This window comes from Equus przewalskii, chromosome 3 (genome assembly GCF_037783145.1).
Source record: "Equus przewalskii isolate Varuska chromosome 3, EquPr2, whole genome shotgun sequence".
NCBI lineage: Eukaryota > Metazoa > Chordata > Mammalia > Perissodactyla > Equidae > Equus > Equus przewalskii.
The window spans coordinates 107,111,398-107,126,682 of NC_091833.1; the positions used below are offsets into that span (position 1 = coordinate 107,111,398).

General features: G+C 38.7%; 1 protein-coding gene across 1 annotated transcript in view; it reads left to right on the forward strand.

Annotated features, from left to right (window-relative positions):
* Positions 1 to 15,285, forward strand: part of TAPT1 (transmembrane anterior posterior transformation 1) — a 61,756-nt gene that overhangs the window by 20,043 nt on the left and 26,428 nt on the right. The window contains exon 3 of the mRNA XM_070613107.1: positions 6,120 to 6,238. Within this exon, the coding sequence (XP_070469208.1) occupies positions 6,120 to 6,238 (119 nt within the window). The remainder of the gene's footprint in view (positions 1 to 6,119; positions 6,239 to 15,285) is intronic.

Below are 15,285 nucleotides of genomic sequence, written 5' to 3' on the forward strand. Positions count from 1 at the left end.
CCACAGCTTTATAAAAAGTGAGACCAGGAGCTGGCCCAGTGGCCGACTGGTTAAAGTTCTGTGTGCTCTCCTTTGGTGGCCCAGGTGTGCAAGTTTGGGTCCTGGGTGCAGACCTACACCACTCATCAAGCCATATACAATAGAGGAAGATGGGCACAGGTCTTAGCTCAGGGCTAGCCTTCCTCCTGGAAAAAAAAAGTGAGATCAGGGGCAGGAAAGGGAGATACTCCTTCCTGCTTTTCTCCTCCTTCCCGACTAACACTCCAGACCAGCAGCCTTGACCAGCAGCTGCTGTTTGGCGGTCGAGGTGGAGGAGATGGTATTTAGAGTTACCAGAAGATGCTTTGTGTAACTCAGAAAGGCATATTCCAGAATCATTGTGCTACTTTAATTTTAGCCATAACATTTCATTTATTTTGGAATTTCAAATGGCATTAAAAGGAAGGCAGGAGATTTTTTTCAAAAAGACAAACAGATTTTAAAAAGGTTAGGAAAACCCTGCTCCATTCTCCGCAGAGAGGCTGGCATTTTTATTTGTTTATTTCTTTCGAGGCTAGTATTTTTCAAATGATGAAGAGCAATATTAGTAGGTTCAAGGTGAATGTGGTGAGAGCTGGTTGCGTAAATTTTCACTAGCTTGTGATGTTTTGTTGACTGACAGTGTTACAGAACCATTACCATTTCATAGTTTTCTTAACATTGAAAGTTCAGATGTTAAAAACGTATGTTAAATCTCTTTTTTTTTTTCTCATATATATACATAAGGCCAAATCCAGTACCAAGGTTGAGGCTGGAGGGGTGAGTGACAAGTGTCATTACTGGAAACAGTGCTTCAGTATTCGAAGCCAAGTCTTCTGCAGACTGGCTGAAGTCCATCCCTGCCTCTCCTGCTCACACACTGGGTAGGCTCCTGACTCACACTGCAGAGGGGTAGGGTGGCGGCACCCACCTCTCAGAGTGGAAGTGGAGATGGACTGAGGGCGCATGCACAGGCCCCGCGCACAGCACCCGGCCACTGCCTGCTGTGTTGTCCAGGGACTGCAGAGTGCTTCCAAGTCCTTCCAGGCAAGATCTCCAAGGAGGCAGAAAGGCCAGCAAACGTTTCTGTCTTTGATCATTTTCCCTTATAGTTGTATTTTTTATTCCAAAGAAGAATCGCAAGATTTACCTCATAATTAAGCAGATTATTTTGAGATAATTATCTTTCTGTGTAAGTTTTTATACGTCATTACTCTGAATTTTAAGAGAAATAAATATTTTTTTTAACAGATTTTTTTTCTTCCTGCTTTATCTCCCCAAATCCCCCTGGCACATAGTTGTATATCCTAGTTGCAGGTCCTTCTAGTTGTGGCAGTAAGAGAAATATTTTTAAGTTGAGTATCTGCAGTTTGTGTCTCAGTGCTTTTCATTCCTGTTTGTACAAAGACCTTCCCGGTCTGTTTCAACTCGGGTACTCTCTGCAGAGCTCCCGGTAGCCACTTGGAACTGTCTTCACTGCCTGGTAAGTTCCAACCAGCCTGCCTGTCTGGGAACCTGTTTTTCAGACAGTGAGTTACTACCCTTTAGTGGGTCGTGAGTTTAGTGAGACCACAACTGCTTTGTAAAAGGCAAGTAGAAATATCACCCTGTATTTCATAGAGTAACAGTATTATTTGGGTGAAACTTTTCTGGTGGGTTTTGGAGTGTGTCTGTGAATGTGTGTGTGTGAGTGGCAATGTAAAATGTATTTCTAACTGTGGGCTGTGGTCAGAATTTGAATCCTCTTCTTTGGGCATTAAGCTCCTTTGAAAGACTTTGACTTCTTAAAACAGTGAACATAAATTTTATCCAGCTGTTGCAGTCTCTGGCACGCTAGAGTGTAGAACAGACACCTGGTGAAGAGAGAGAAGGGGGAAGGAATCAAAGAATGAGTTAGCCCTGGAAAGATTTCACAGAACACCTTGTGTAGCATTTTGTCTTCCATCCCCAGGAAAAAGAACAGAATGGAAAAGAGGTAAAAGCCAAAAACTGCAGTGTATGATTTCACTGTCTGCAGTGTATGCAAAAAATGCAGTGAAGCATTTTCATTATGTTTTTGTCTTTGCCATATTTTGGTTTTCTGCTTTTTTTTATTTATGTAATTGCTGGTTCAAAAGATGACATGTTCATTATAAGGGCTTCCCCGTGAGGGTGAGATACCACGATCTACAAAGTGGATAAAGTGAGGTGGGACTGGAGTGGCAGTACTAGAGGAGAGAGAAATGGGATGAGAGTGATAAGGATCCTATGCACAAGGCATGACTGTCAACTAGTAGGATAGATTTTCACCTATGATTTAGAGAGGCATGTTCCAAAAGCATCGTGCTTCTTTAATTTTAGCTGCAATTGTATAGATTTTAGGATTTCAAGTGGCATTTAAAGGAAAGCAGGAGATTTTTTGTATTTCTCAAAAGGGAAACAGAGTAGCACATGACACTGACTTCTTTACTTTATAGTCACACCTTGTGTATTTCAGGGGAAATTTTCATTAGACATTACTTAAGACTGCTTGAATACTTTATGGTTATTTGGTCCAAATAAAAAGGAAGTGGTAATTGCCTATTTTATGAAGATGCCATGCAAGCTAACTGAAAGTGTGAAAGTACAGGCATGGGTCACTTAATGACGGGACCATTAATGCGTCCTGAGAAATAATATTGTTAGGTGATTTCGTAGTTGTGTGAACATCATGGAGTACACTTACACAAACCTGGATGGTATAGTCTATTGCACACCTGGGCTATATAGTACTAATCTTATGGGACCGCTGTCGTATATGTGGTCCATCGTTGACCGAAACATCATTATGTGGCGCATGACTTGTACACATTATTCTCATTAATAATATATACTATTCAAAGCTTTTAATTCTTAATAACATTTTCAAAGCTAGCAATAAATCTAAATATGTGAAATTTTCATGCCTTTCGTAAGTTTGATTCATTAAGTGCCTATTATTTCTACAATCTTTATGACACTAGGCAAATTGGCAAAAGATGAGTTAGCACAAAGAAAATTACTTTAACCCCTATGCCTAGTAAAAATAGTGAGTAAGATCTTTTTGCTCTGCTCAAATTGCTTCAAAGAGAGTGGAGGGCCTTGGACCAGACAGACTCAGGCTGGAACGCCAGTTCCCTTGCTCTGCCCCACAGCCTTGGGCAGGCCTTCAGCTGCCAGAGCTGTGGTTTCTTGTGTGTCAGGCAGGGGTGACAATCGCTCCCTCAGAGAGCTGTTGGAGGATTAGGTAGTAGCAGTTACCGCCTCACCTGGAGGACCGAGAACGCAGGAGACATTCTTTCACAGCCCCTTCAGACTTCTGGGTCACCAGGTAAATTAAATGAGTATGCCCTGTAGCATCAGTAGGGGGCCAGGCTCACACTAAGCCCAGCATGGGTTTCTTTACCTCCTTCAGGGATGAATGTTTTCAGGGTTACGTTGTGTTGACTTTTTAAGGAAATTTTCTCATTTTCGTTTGTAAAGCATTTAAAAGGATGCTGTACTTTATGGGAATGCGTAACATCTGAACAATAGGAACTGTAGTTGGCTCACTTCTCCACATTTCCAAACCCTGAAAGGCTTTTCTTATGTATTGTGTGTTGGCACATATGTGAATGCTTTCTTTCCACTCTGTTGACATCTCTTTATATCACAGCCACTTGCTTTCCTTTCATTTTAACGTTGAGATCTATTGTATTGACAGCTCCAGGTCCTCATTACATGGTCAGCTTGCGGTAGATTATTGCTTGCCCATTGAGTTTATGGGGCTGGTTTAAAATGTGAAGGGGAAGGCCATTAGACTTTTGCTACTGTTGTTTACAATAAATGGTACTAATACAGATTCTTCTAAGCCAAAGAAAGGTGACTATACTTTTATTCTTTAAGAGAAAGATTTAGTCTTCATATTTACTCTCTTCCTCTGCTCTTGCTTCCTCCCCTTGGAGAGCTTCCTTCCCTCTCCCACCCTCACCCCCCCTTTCTTCTGCCCAGTCCACACTCTCCATGTGGCAACAGCCTCATCTCCTCAGATGTCACTAAGGATCTCTTTTCCATGGAGCCTTTTCTAAATCTCTCCAAGCTGGGTTGGCCATTCTCTCTCCAGGGCTCCCCTGTTCCCTGTATACTTAGTTCTGTCATAGCAACTGTAACCGCTGCAGTGACCTCCTTTGTCTACATGCTGATGTCTCTCTGCTAAAATACGAATGAGCTTGCTGAGGGCAGGAACCCCATCCTGGTGTCCTGCCTGGCTTTGTGCCCACTGGGTTGAGAATGTTACTTGGCCCATAATAACAACTTAGCAGATGTTGGATGAACGAGTAATGTGTTCATTTCCAGTATAAGGTCACAGGAATAACAGCCACTCACTCTCCTTCCCGGTGTGCTGTCTCCTTATGCATACACACTGAAATACCTTCTGGGAACTGTGGGTTTCTGGCAGTCTCTGCCTTTGGAGTGTAACAGGCAGCCCAGCAGCAAACGGGGAAAGGATTCTCAGTGACAGGAGAGTAACGAAAACCACTAGCTTTACTTGTTCAGTCTTCTACTACATTCCTTTGTGTGTAAAACAAGGAAACAGCCGCAAAACTGTGACTGTGCTGACGACAAAGACAGCATGCTGACTGACCAACTGTCATGGAGGGAAGACTAAAAAGTGTAGTCTGCAGCACATGACTTCATAGTTTAGCATTGTACTTCCACTGTTGTGCCTAAGTCTAAATTGTTAAAAAAAAAAAAAAGCAAAACTATTAGGCTCTCTATATTCTGATTAAGAAACCTGGTACATAGAGATATACATGTATATTTTTTTTTTCTTTGAGAAAATGTGTCCTTTCTTTTAAAGGTGTGTATTAGTCTGCTGGGGCTGCTGTAACAAAGTACCACAGACTGGGTGACTTAAACAACAGAAATTTGTTTTCTCACAGTTCTGGAGGCTGGAAGTCCCAGATGGAGGTGTCAGCAGGGTTGATTTCTTCTGAGGCCTCTCTTCTTGGCTCGTAGATGGCCGTTGTCTCCCTGTGTTGTTGTGTTGTCTTCCCTCTGTGTGCATCTGTAATTTCCTCTTCTTTTCAGGATACCAGTCATATTGGCTTAAGGCCCATCCTAATGACTTCATTTTAACTTAATTCTTTAAAGACCCCATCTCCAGATACAGTCACATTCTGAGGTACTAGGGGTTAAGCTTTCAACATGTGACTTTTGAGGGGAATGTAATTCTGCCTGTAGCAGTGTGGATTTTAGCTACTTACCATGTTTATGTAGGGCAATTTGTTGACTAAGGACACATGGAATGTTACGTGTGAGGGCATATATATCGTACCATGTTTGGGTGTCAGACATGCAGAAAGTCACTGCTTTTACAATAGCAGGGTTTGGTGGCCTGGGTGTGACTCCTTCTCCAAGCCTTCAAAAGACTTCACCCTCCTTCTGTGAAATACAGTCTTAAATTTAATGGGTGAAAATGTATAATGTTACCCAAAAATGGGAAGGATGTGGCAAGTACACGAGAAAGGGGGAGAGATACAAACATCAGCAGTTACTCCTCAACTAAGAGTAATACCTTCTGAGTACAGCAAGTTCAAGTGCACATGAAGTTGTGTTAAAATGAATAGACACTTTACGAATTTTTAACATAAAGAAACAATATTTTGTCAATATGTATTATAGTCTTTCCCGTCCATGAAACAGTCTGATGAACAGGTAACAGCAAAATTATGAAGAGTAAAATGAGGGTTAAAAAGCTTTATCTGAAAGGTTTTCTGTAATATCTTTAAAGTTTAAGGAAGTACCCAGAAAGCCACATGAGATGTTTCATAGCTCTGGTCAAGGGCAACTTGTCTTTTGAGTAATTGCCTTCTGTAGGTGGTAAACCAGAGGCTCTGGGAGAAGAACTACAAACTTGTACTTTAAAAAAGGATTTTTCATTAAAATATGTCTCATATACACAAGTAGAACTGTTAACTTCTTATTTTTGTAGCTAAGTTATGAGAAATGAATTTCCCACAACATTTAGAAATTCCTTGACTGTTTGAAATTTTAATTTACAGTTATTTAAAAAATATTTATTTTATTTTTGTTTTGTTTTCTTCTCTCCTTTTAAAATCCAGCTCATGGTTTTTGGAATCTTTCTGTGCCTGGATGCATTTCTGTACGTGTTCACCCTGCTTCCTTTAAGAGTTTTCCTGGCACTGTTCAGGCTCTTCACCCTGCCTTGCTATGGCTTCAGGTAAGTTTAAAATCATGAACTATTTTAAATGTTTAAATTATTTTTACTCCTTGTAGTTAAACTAAATAATCACTTGGATAGGTTCTGCAGATAGGGATAATTCATACAGTTTCATTTCACACTTTGGCCCTTAATGCATAAACTAAACCTGTTTATCTTTTTAATGAATATTACATAATATGTTTATATAATATTTATACTTTTTATGTGCACATTTTTTTCTGAATGTTTTTGAACCAGAACTTTGCTTTGGCCAGTAAAATAAAGTTAAGAATGCAAGAGGCTGGGGCTGGCCCCGTGGCTGAGTGGTTAAAGTTCGCGCGCTCCGCTGCAGGCGGCCCAGTGTTTCGTTGGTTCAAATCCTGGGCACGGACATGGCACTGCTCATCAAACCATGCTGAGGCAGCATCCCACATGCCACAACTAGAAGGACCCACAACAAAGAATATACAACTATGTACTGGGGGGCTTTGGGGAGAAAAAGGAAAAAAATAAAATCTTTAAAAAAAAAAAAAAGAATGCAAGAGGCTGTATAGGAGAGAAGAATGGGGCGAGGATGAGAGTCAAGGGCCTCCTTGCCTCTCTGCTACCTTGCCCTGTGCCTTTGTTTTCTTGAAGTCCCTTGGCCTCCTGGGCATCATCTGTAAGGTGGGGACGGAGTTGGGGCGGTGATATCAGAATCTCCTAAAGAGCTCTTACTGTAGGGATTCCTCCTCCATCCCATTTGAGAGTCACTGTCTTAGTGGCCTAGAAGCCTTAGTTACCAATGACAAGTGGGACTCCCTCTGATTTGTGGGAGCAGAAACTCTCAAAGACCATTGTCTAGTGGGAAGGATTAGTCCATCCAACCCAACAGCAATTAGCTGGTGAGTTGTGGTCAACCACCTAACTCCTCTAAGCCTGTTTCCCCATCAGATAAAGGGGATATTGAGAGCCCAGCATCTTGTACCACAAAGACTGGGAGATGTAGAAAGAATGTCCAGCATGGTGCCTGGTTCATAATAGACCAGAACAATATTAGTTTCCTTCCCTTTCTTCTCTACCAAGATTAGGAACAGTAAAGTGAAAATGTTAAGCTTACATGAATCTTAGTGCTCTGTTGGTTTTGAGGTCTGAAGTAGTTTGGATTTTACTGTTTTCTTTCTTTGTACAGTTACGTCAACGTGTCATAGAATGACTACACAGAGTCATTAATTTAGATTGAATAGTAGTTTAGTAATAGTACAATGCTAAATAGTAATTTAGTATTGAATAGTAATGACTCAGTCTAGTCATTCTCTCTCTGACATTCTTATGTAGTTCTTAGCATAGTTGCCCAAGTGACATTTCTAACATGCATCACTTTTCTAAATACATTTCATTCTGGAAAGTTTTAAAATTCTGAACTGGACAATAATATGTGAAACTTCATTTAACTGTAAAGTAGGTGACTATTCCATAGCATAGAAAATATATAATTAACGAAATTATTATCAATAACTTCACTATGGAAACTGAGTTACAAAATTATTGGTCAATATACAGAATTATACATTGAGTTTTTTTCTTTTAAAGACTAAAAGATTCTCTTTAAAGTAGTAAATGAGCATATACTTAATGTTTAGTAAGCACTGAATAAACACGAGTCCCTTTAAAAAGGAGCCTTAATCAGTTTTAATAAAGGAAGAAATTCTTCCAGTTTATATTAGAAGAATTTATTGATCATGATCATATTGTGAAAAGAGTAAAAATTCTTTTTTGCAAGATTGCATAGGGTAAAACAATTAGAAGTAAGATCACATCGTTGTTATATGTGATACTTTACATTCTGTAACCTCACCTTCCAGACTGAGAAAATTATGTTTCATATTTTATTAATTACATGTTAATCAAATAGGGGGATCTTTTTAGGAATTTAACCATCAGCTTTAAGATATTCAGGTACATCCTTTATACCTTTGGGAGAGTTTTTAAGAAGCCTTTATTCTTATTAATAAACCTTTTTAAAGACATTTGTAGCATAGTTTTGTTTTGTTTTGTTTTTTTGAGGAAGATTAACCCTGAGCTAACATTCATGCCCATCTTCCCCTCCGTTATATGTGGGACACCTGCCGCAGCATGGCCTGACAAGCGGTGCCTGGGTCTGCACCCTGGATCTGACCTGGCAAACCCCAGGCCGGCGAAGCAGAATGTGCGAACTTAACCGCTGCGCCACCGGGCGGGCCTCTGTAGCACAGTATGTTAATAGTAACAAAGCCTAATGTCATGGACAGTCGTGCTCTGCACAGTGACGTTTCAGTCAGCGCGAACTGTGTGTGCGACAGTGGTCCAGTGAGATTAGTACCACGTAGCCTAGGTGTGTAGCAGGCTGTACCGTGTAGATTGGTGTAAGTGCACTCTGATGTTCACATAACCAAATTATTTCATGGTGCATTTCTCAGAACATATCCCTGTTGGTAAGCCGCACATGACTGTACTATTTTCTTTTTTTGTGTGTAAGATTTTATTTTTTCCTTTTTCTCCCCAAAGCCCCCCGGTACATAGTTGTGTATTCTTCGTTGTGGGTCCTTCTAGTTGTGGCATGTGGGACGCTGCCTCAGCGTGGTCTGATGAGCAGTGCCACGTCCGCGCCCAGGACTCAAACCAACGAAACACGGGGCCGCCTGCTGGAGTGCGTGAACTTAACCACTCGGCCACGGGGTCGGCCCCTGTACTATTTTCTTTTATCATTATTGGGAGGTCAATAAAATCGCGGTTTTTTCAGTTATCTTTTCAGAAGACCAGAAAAAGAAAATCTAATAAAACTACTAAATATAAATCTTCATGTGTGACTGCCTAACAAGGATGACACATGGAAATTTGGATAGTTTGGTGAAACTACCTGGCGTGAAATAACTAATGCCATGGAGCGGTGTTCACGTGTACACGATGAGCTAGATTACTTTTAGTTGTTCTTTGAGCAACAGTGTGAGGCAAGTTTGTGTTCTAGCCACCTTTCAGTGAATGGCTTTCAAAGACATCGTGTTCTATGTGGCTGTTGGCATGATGAGATAAAATATTAAAAGGATATGTCACCTAAAAGCTCTCTCCCTTCTGGAGTGGCTCCTTCCTTGGGTGTGTTATTACAGTGGGTGTCCACCGAGTAAGTCACAGTGGTGCTTTGCCAGTGTTCCCCACGGGCCTCTTTCTTTAGACTTTTATTTGAAGACCTATCTTATTGCACAGGCATCTAGAATGGTGTCGTTTCTGTGTGTCCCTTGTCACTTGCGGAAGCAGGCCACCAAAGTAGCATTAGAGAAGTCTTTGACTGTTCGTTCTGAAAACTAAAAGAGATGTTTCAGGGAGCTGGGAAATCTTCAATCCTCTACTCCATTTGCTTTATTGAGAGTAGCTAATGGTCCCTGGAGCCAACCTTTTCTAGATCTTCTAAGATATAAAGTAAAGATGATTGCTTTTGTATATTACTTTAATAAAATACTAGTCAATCTAAATTAATTCGAGTCACATTTTAAAATTAGATAAAATGTGTTCTGTGTTTGAGTTTATAGCTAAAATGACACTAGAAGGCCACTTGTTACATGCTGCATAAAGACTCTGTTAAGCATTCCTCTGCACACGATTTCTGTAATTTGGGTCAACTGAGAAATTACATTTTATGCTGTCACAAATAAATATATGACGTATATAAAACGTGAAATGCAGTTAAAATTATATAACAGAACTTAAGCAATTTTAAATACTCTTCATGAGTGTAGGCCAGATTACACAGAATATGAGAATACTGCCTTGCTGTCCTAGTGCCTTGAGTATTCTTTATCAAAATTGAGTCATTTGTGCTGAGAGTAATAATATGGGTTGCAATTTATGTTTTCTTTGAGCAATTTAGAAAACAGTATCTTTTTGAGCAATATTTTTAAAATCACCAAATTTGAAATAGTTGAAATTTGAAATATAACATGAAAAATTGTATTAACAAGATTGTTAATATTATGTCTAAGATTTTAAGATATTTTAGGAATATAAAAATATATTTTACTTTTATAAAATTATTATTCAGAAATAGCCAAATTCTGCCTTCTTATAGCTTCCACATTCTCTACTTCCATTAAAGGTTATTTGTCTTGACTATAGCTGTTTCATGTTCCGTCTTTTTCAGCAAGCAAAAAGTGCTCTTTCCTTCAGTCTGACTTGACTTTTTTCAAAGGGATAAGAAGAAATTAAAGAGACCAGCAAAGAAGTTGATCATTTTGTTTTTTCTGTTTTCTTTTACTCACACTCCTGTATTTCAGTCCTATTTCTGAAAAAAAAATGTTGCTATCTTCCTAGTTTCTTACTTCTTTGAAATTACTCCCAAAAAGGGAGAAAAGGGATATTTGTCAAAGTAATGAAGGTGCCGCCATGAAAGCAGTAACTCTTTGCTCTCTCCGGTGCCATTTGTTTCAGTGTCACATTAGCAGGAGAGCAGTCGTGTTGCCTCTTCGCATGTTTGATATTAGTGTTCTCGCTGCCTCAACTTGCAGAGTTATATCTGGTACAGCATTTGTGAGAGGCTTTTGAAAGCTGACAGCCTTGCAGATTTCCTGCTTTAGAATTATTCTTTGAACCTATTTCTAAATCTTCTGCAAACTTGCCATGGTTTTTGGTTTTGGTTTTGGTTTTTTGCCAGTACCGACAACTAGGTAGACTCTCCATCTTTCCATCTCTCCCTAAGGCGGAGGGCCAGGGCAGTCCTGCAGCCGCTGAGGAAACCCAGCCTTCACTGCGATCGCTCCACTGGCGGGCGTTTTGCCAGCTTTTGACCCTGTTAATTATTGTTCATTTTGAGATGTTGGCAGGGTAATTATCTTGACTCAGTAGTTGTGTGTGTGTTGTCTGTGAAGCATGCACTGCTTCCATAAAAAGTTACATCTGTCCTTAGTAATCTCAAGAATACTTAGAGGAAGAATATTGCTAATGAATTAACAATCTTGAAAAATCTTTGCCCCAAAATATCTTGCCATAGACTAAAATAAACACATCCAGATTCTTTAAAAGTGGTTTCATGTATGTTTTTCTTCCCTTTTTCCCAGACAGGGTAGTATCATTTTAGAAAAACGTTGGAGAAACTTCTTGAATTAGGATAGTTTTTTTAATGACAAGGATGTGGAAATCAGAATGGTTTTGATTCATTATAAGAGGTATCTGTGTTTCTTAGAAGAAGGAAAGTATTTTATTTTTTAGAAAAGTAGACTGCTCTCTAGTATGCTAAAGAGGTATCAGACATCATTTTTCCAAATTCACTTAAGAATAAATAAAGAATAACTAATTGTATGACTGTTTTTAACTTACCTGCTGTTTTCGTGAATCCTTTTTCTTCCTCAAACTTGTGACTTCATTTTGTGTTTTAGAAATATAGTCACGTTTGAGTCGAAAGTTGAGGGAGATTATAGAGAAGAACGATACTATTTAGTACCAAGAACTGATAGTTTTCTTAAAAAAACTTTGCCTAAAACATTTTAGACAGTAATAAGTATAGAGTAGATTTAAGTAATAAATGCTGGAGTATTTTTCTTTTACTATTAGAGCAAATAAAATATGTGCAAGCAAATTTTCTGATCTCTCACCTCTGTTTGAGGCATAATTCTTATTTGAGTTGATGGCTTCTTTTGTTTTTTTGTTTTTGGAGAATACCCCATAGGAACTCTTGTCTCACAGAAGAACTATGAATTTCAAATACTTCAGAGTTTCTTAACCTGCTGGGTTTCCTCTGTATTCTTCACCTCCTTCAAGATAATTTTACTTAAAATTAACTTCTCACAGACACACACAAAATAGACTTTTCTCTTTTTAGATGTAAGCCTTAATTTTGCCCCAAGTGGTTAAGGCCACCCCTGTAATGCATGCAGGGAGAGCTCTTGGTAACTTTCTCTGGGGAAACAAACTGTCTGTTATTTCCTCATACCAGGGCTGATCTTCGTGGCTGATCTGTAGAGGGCAGTGTATTTGTTTTGTTAGCAAGTCTTTGTAACCTCAGGTTTTGTTTTCCCTGTTTCCTCACCATGACGCTCTAAGTAGCGTAGCAACATTACAACCTTCTCTCTTTCTTTCTCTCTCGTAAATCAGACCGAAGGGAGGAGCACTTTCACTTCCTTTATAGAGTGGAATGTGGTGTCACAGGGACTCCTTGTGGTGAGTAAACCCTGATTTTTCCTTCTATACGCTTGGCGAAATTGACATCAGTACAAACGAATATTAATTATAATGAAACAAATAACAAAACAAAACAGCATAGGCAGACATAGCCATTTGAGGACGGACATATGCGGAAGAAAATGTGGTTCACTGTCCTTACGTGGTCGTAAAACTTAGTTTACAATTACGCAAGATTTGACCGTGATCTCCCCTAACATAGCAAAGTCACTCAACAAAATGATCTTTAATTATACGTGTTGGTTTAGACTTAACAGCAAATACTTCATCCCTGACGCCTCAGCAGTCACCTGAGCCTAGTTCCTTCCATATAAGCAGTTTTTATTTTGCATCGCTCCAAACACTGAACATAGCTGTATAAAACCAGTTATGTTTTCCTAGGATAGTCTGAAATTATTTTAAAGCCCAAGGAAAACTTTAATCAGTTTAAGCATGTAGTAATTATTTTTCTACCGTATGTTACAAAAAGTTAAGATTTAAAAATTTCAGTTTTGTAATTAAGTGAAAACATCTTAATCCATTTTATTTAAATTTGCTTAAAAATTATAAAAAGATTTTTGTTTCAAAAATGAGAACCCTATTTAATGTTTTACATTTAACTAGGCAGAGATTATCCCATTCCTCTTGCTCCTTTGTGTTGCTTCCTTTTCCTTCCTGATCTTTCTGTCTGCTGCTAGTTTTTACTTTAATCTTAGTATATTATCTTCTCCTAAAGAGAGGAGGAAAAAGCCTACCCTTGATCATCTTTGTCTATTATATCATTCTGAACCATAAATCTACAAGCCCTTTGAAACAACTGAAACACTTTAATTGATAATTGTTTAAAATCCAATGGAAGTACTTGAATGAGTAAAAGAGAAAATTTAGAAATATAGAAAATTTGGGTTATCTAAGATTAGTTTAACTTGAAAATTTAAAAAATTTTTAAGTTCTGTTGAATATCTTGTTTAATCCTACTTGTCTTGCCTAACTCGCAGCCAACCTGTACATTAGATTAGTGGGTTTTCACTTTGTCCAGCAGTTTACTCCACTTATTTATGCGTTCGTTTGGAATTTTCAGTATTTGCAAGATGAATTGCCGGTAACTGCTATTTAGCAGGTGTTTATAAGGAAGAACTTCGGGCTGAAAGTATTGTTCAAAGGCCAATTCAGAGTTGATTAGCAGAGCTGAGGATAAGCTTCTTATGGGGTTTGAAATGCTTATCAGATAGCCATCTAAAAATATCCCAGCAGAGAAGGAAACAAATACTGGGACTGGCTCAAGGTGTTTTAACCAGGTGAACTTGTTTTGAGGTTAGATCTTTTCTTATTCAGAGAGGCCATGCTATGTACAGATGTCTTTTTAGATGCTACCTTAGAAACAATTTTTTATTTTTGCAAATTTTCTTTTTCATTAACAGGGACATTTATATGAAAACAAGACCCTTGTTTCTTAAGAATTCTGCTGCTTTTATTTTTGATTTGAATAATACTTCTTAGTTTTGAAAATCAGAGTCATCTCTGTAGCAATCAATTATGATGTTAGCAATGGAAGATTATCACCAGAGAAGGAAAGGCACAAAAAGCAGTGGATCCAGTGGAATATAGTCCTGTTTTTTCTCTTTTTAGAAATCAAGAGCAAAAATGGTAGATATACTTGGTTTTTAGCACAATTTTTCTGAAGGACGACAGTACAGTGATAAATTATACAGTATTAAATTACGCTGAAAGATAAAAGGTACTGAATTGTTGATTCCTGTAAGTTTAAAAGTGCTTTTAGAGAAAAGTCTAGAAAGATAGATGGTAATGAAGAGATGTGTTCTGGAGCAGAGTGCCAAGGTTCAGGTCCCTGCTCCCACTTCTTAACTGCTGTCCGTTTCTTAACTTATTAACTGTACAGGTTGCAAGCATGTTCTTGGCTACTCTTTGCCTCATCTGTAAACTTGGGCTGGATAGTACCGTCCTCATCGGATTATTGTGAAAACTAAAATGGATATATGCAAAGAGCCCAGAATGGTGCCTGCCATGTAGTAACTGTGGATTGTAGTATAGGGTGTTTCTACAAATTTTCTGTTGTTTTTACAACTTTTCTCTTGTTTTTACAACCTGGTTTATTCCTACACAAGATAAAGCTAAATTAAGGTTGTTTATGCTAAATTTTTAAGTTTTATTTATTATGATTTTGGTTTAAAATGTGTGGTATTGTGTTATTTTGGGATATATATTTGCAATGTTTGGTAGAGCTCTAATTTCTAACAATAGTTTGTATTAAATATAATATTCCTCCATAGATATACTAACACGTTGCTTTGTTGCAGATGTTTATAAAGAAACAGTTGGATATATATATATTAAAAAGCCCTTTATCTCTTAAATAAAATTGCTTTGACTGAGATCTCTTAGCTAACTAGGTGCCAATCTAGTACCCAAAACTCTCAGTCTAGTGTTCTACTTTAATTAGTTATCAAAATCATTTTGGTAATCAATGCAAATTCATTAATACCGTCCTAGTTTTCGTTCCTATCATTTTCTTTAACTCATAAAACATGACCTCTAGTTCTCAAATGCACAGGCCCACACCGTTGTGATTTGTGCTTGTCAGCGTACGCTCAGCTGTGCCCGCACTTCTGAGGAGCAGCTGGGTGGAGTCCTCCAGGCTGATGCTTCAGCTTGTCCCCTGGCCAGCCCAGGGGAGACAGACATACATAGGCCAGGAGCCCGAGAGTGTTCAAGATATGTCCTTGTCTCATTGTTTGAATTAAAAATTTGTTTACCTTCAACTCTTGACAAATATAATACCTCTTCCGTTTTTAGTCTTGTGCGTGTCAGGGCAGGGAATCCCTTGACAGTCAGATAGCTCTGGGCAGCGGTCTGTGTCCTGGGCTGGGTGTTGGAGATGA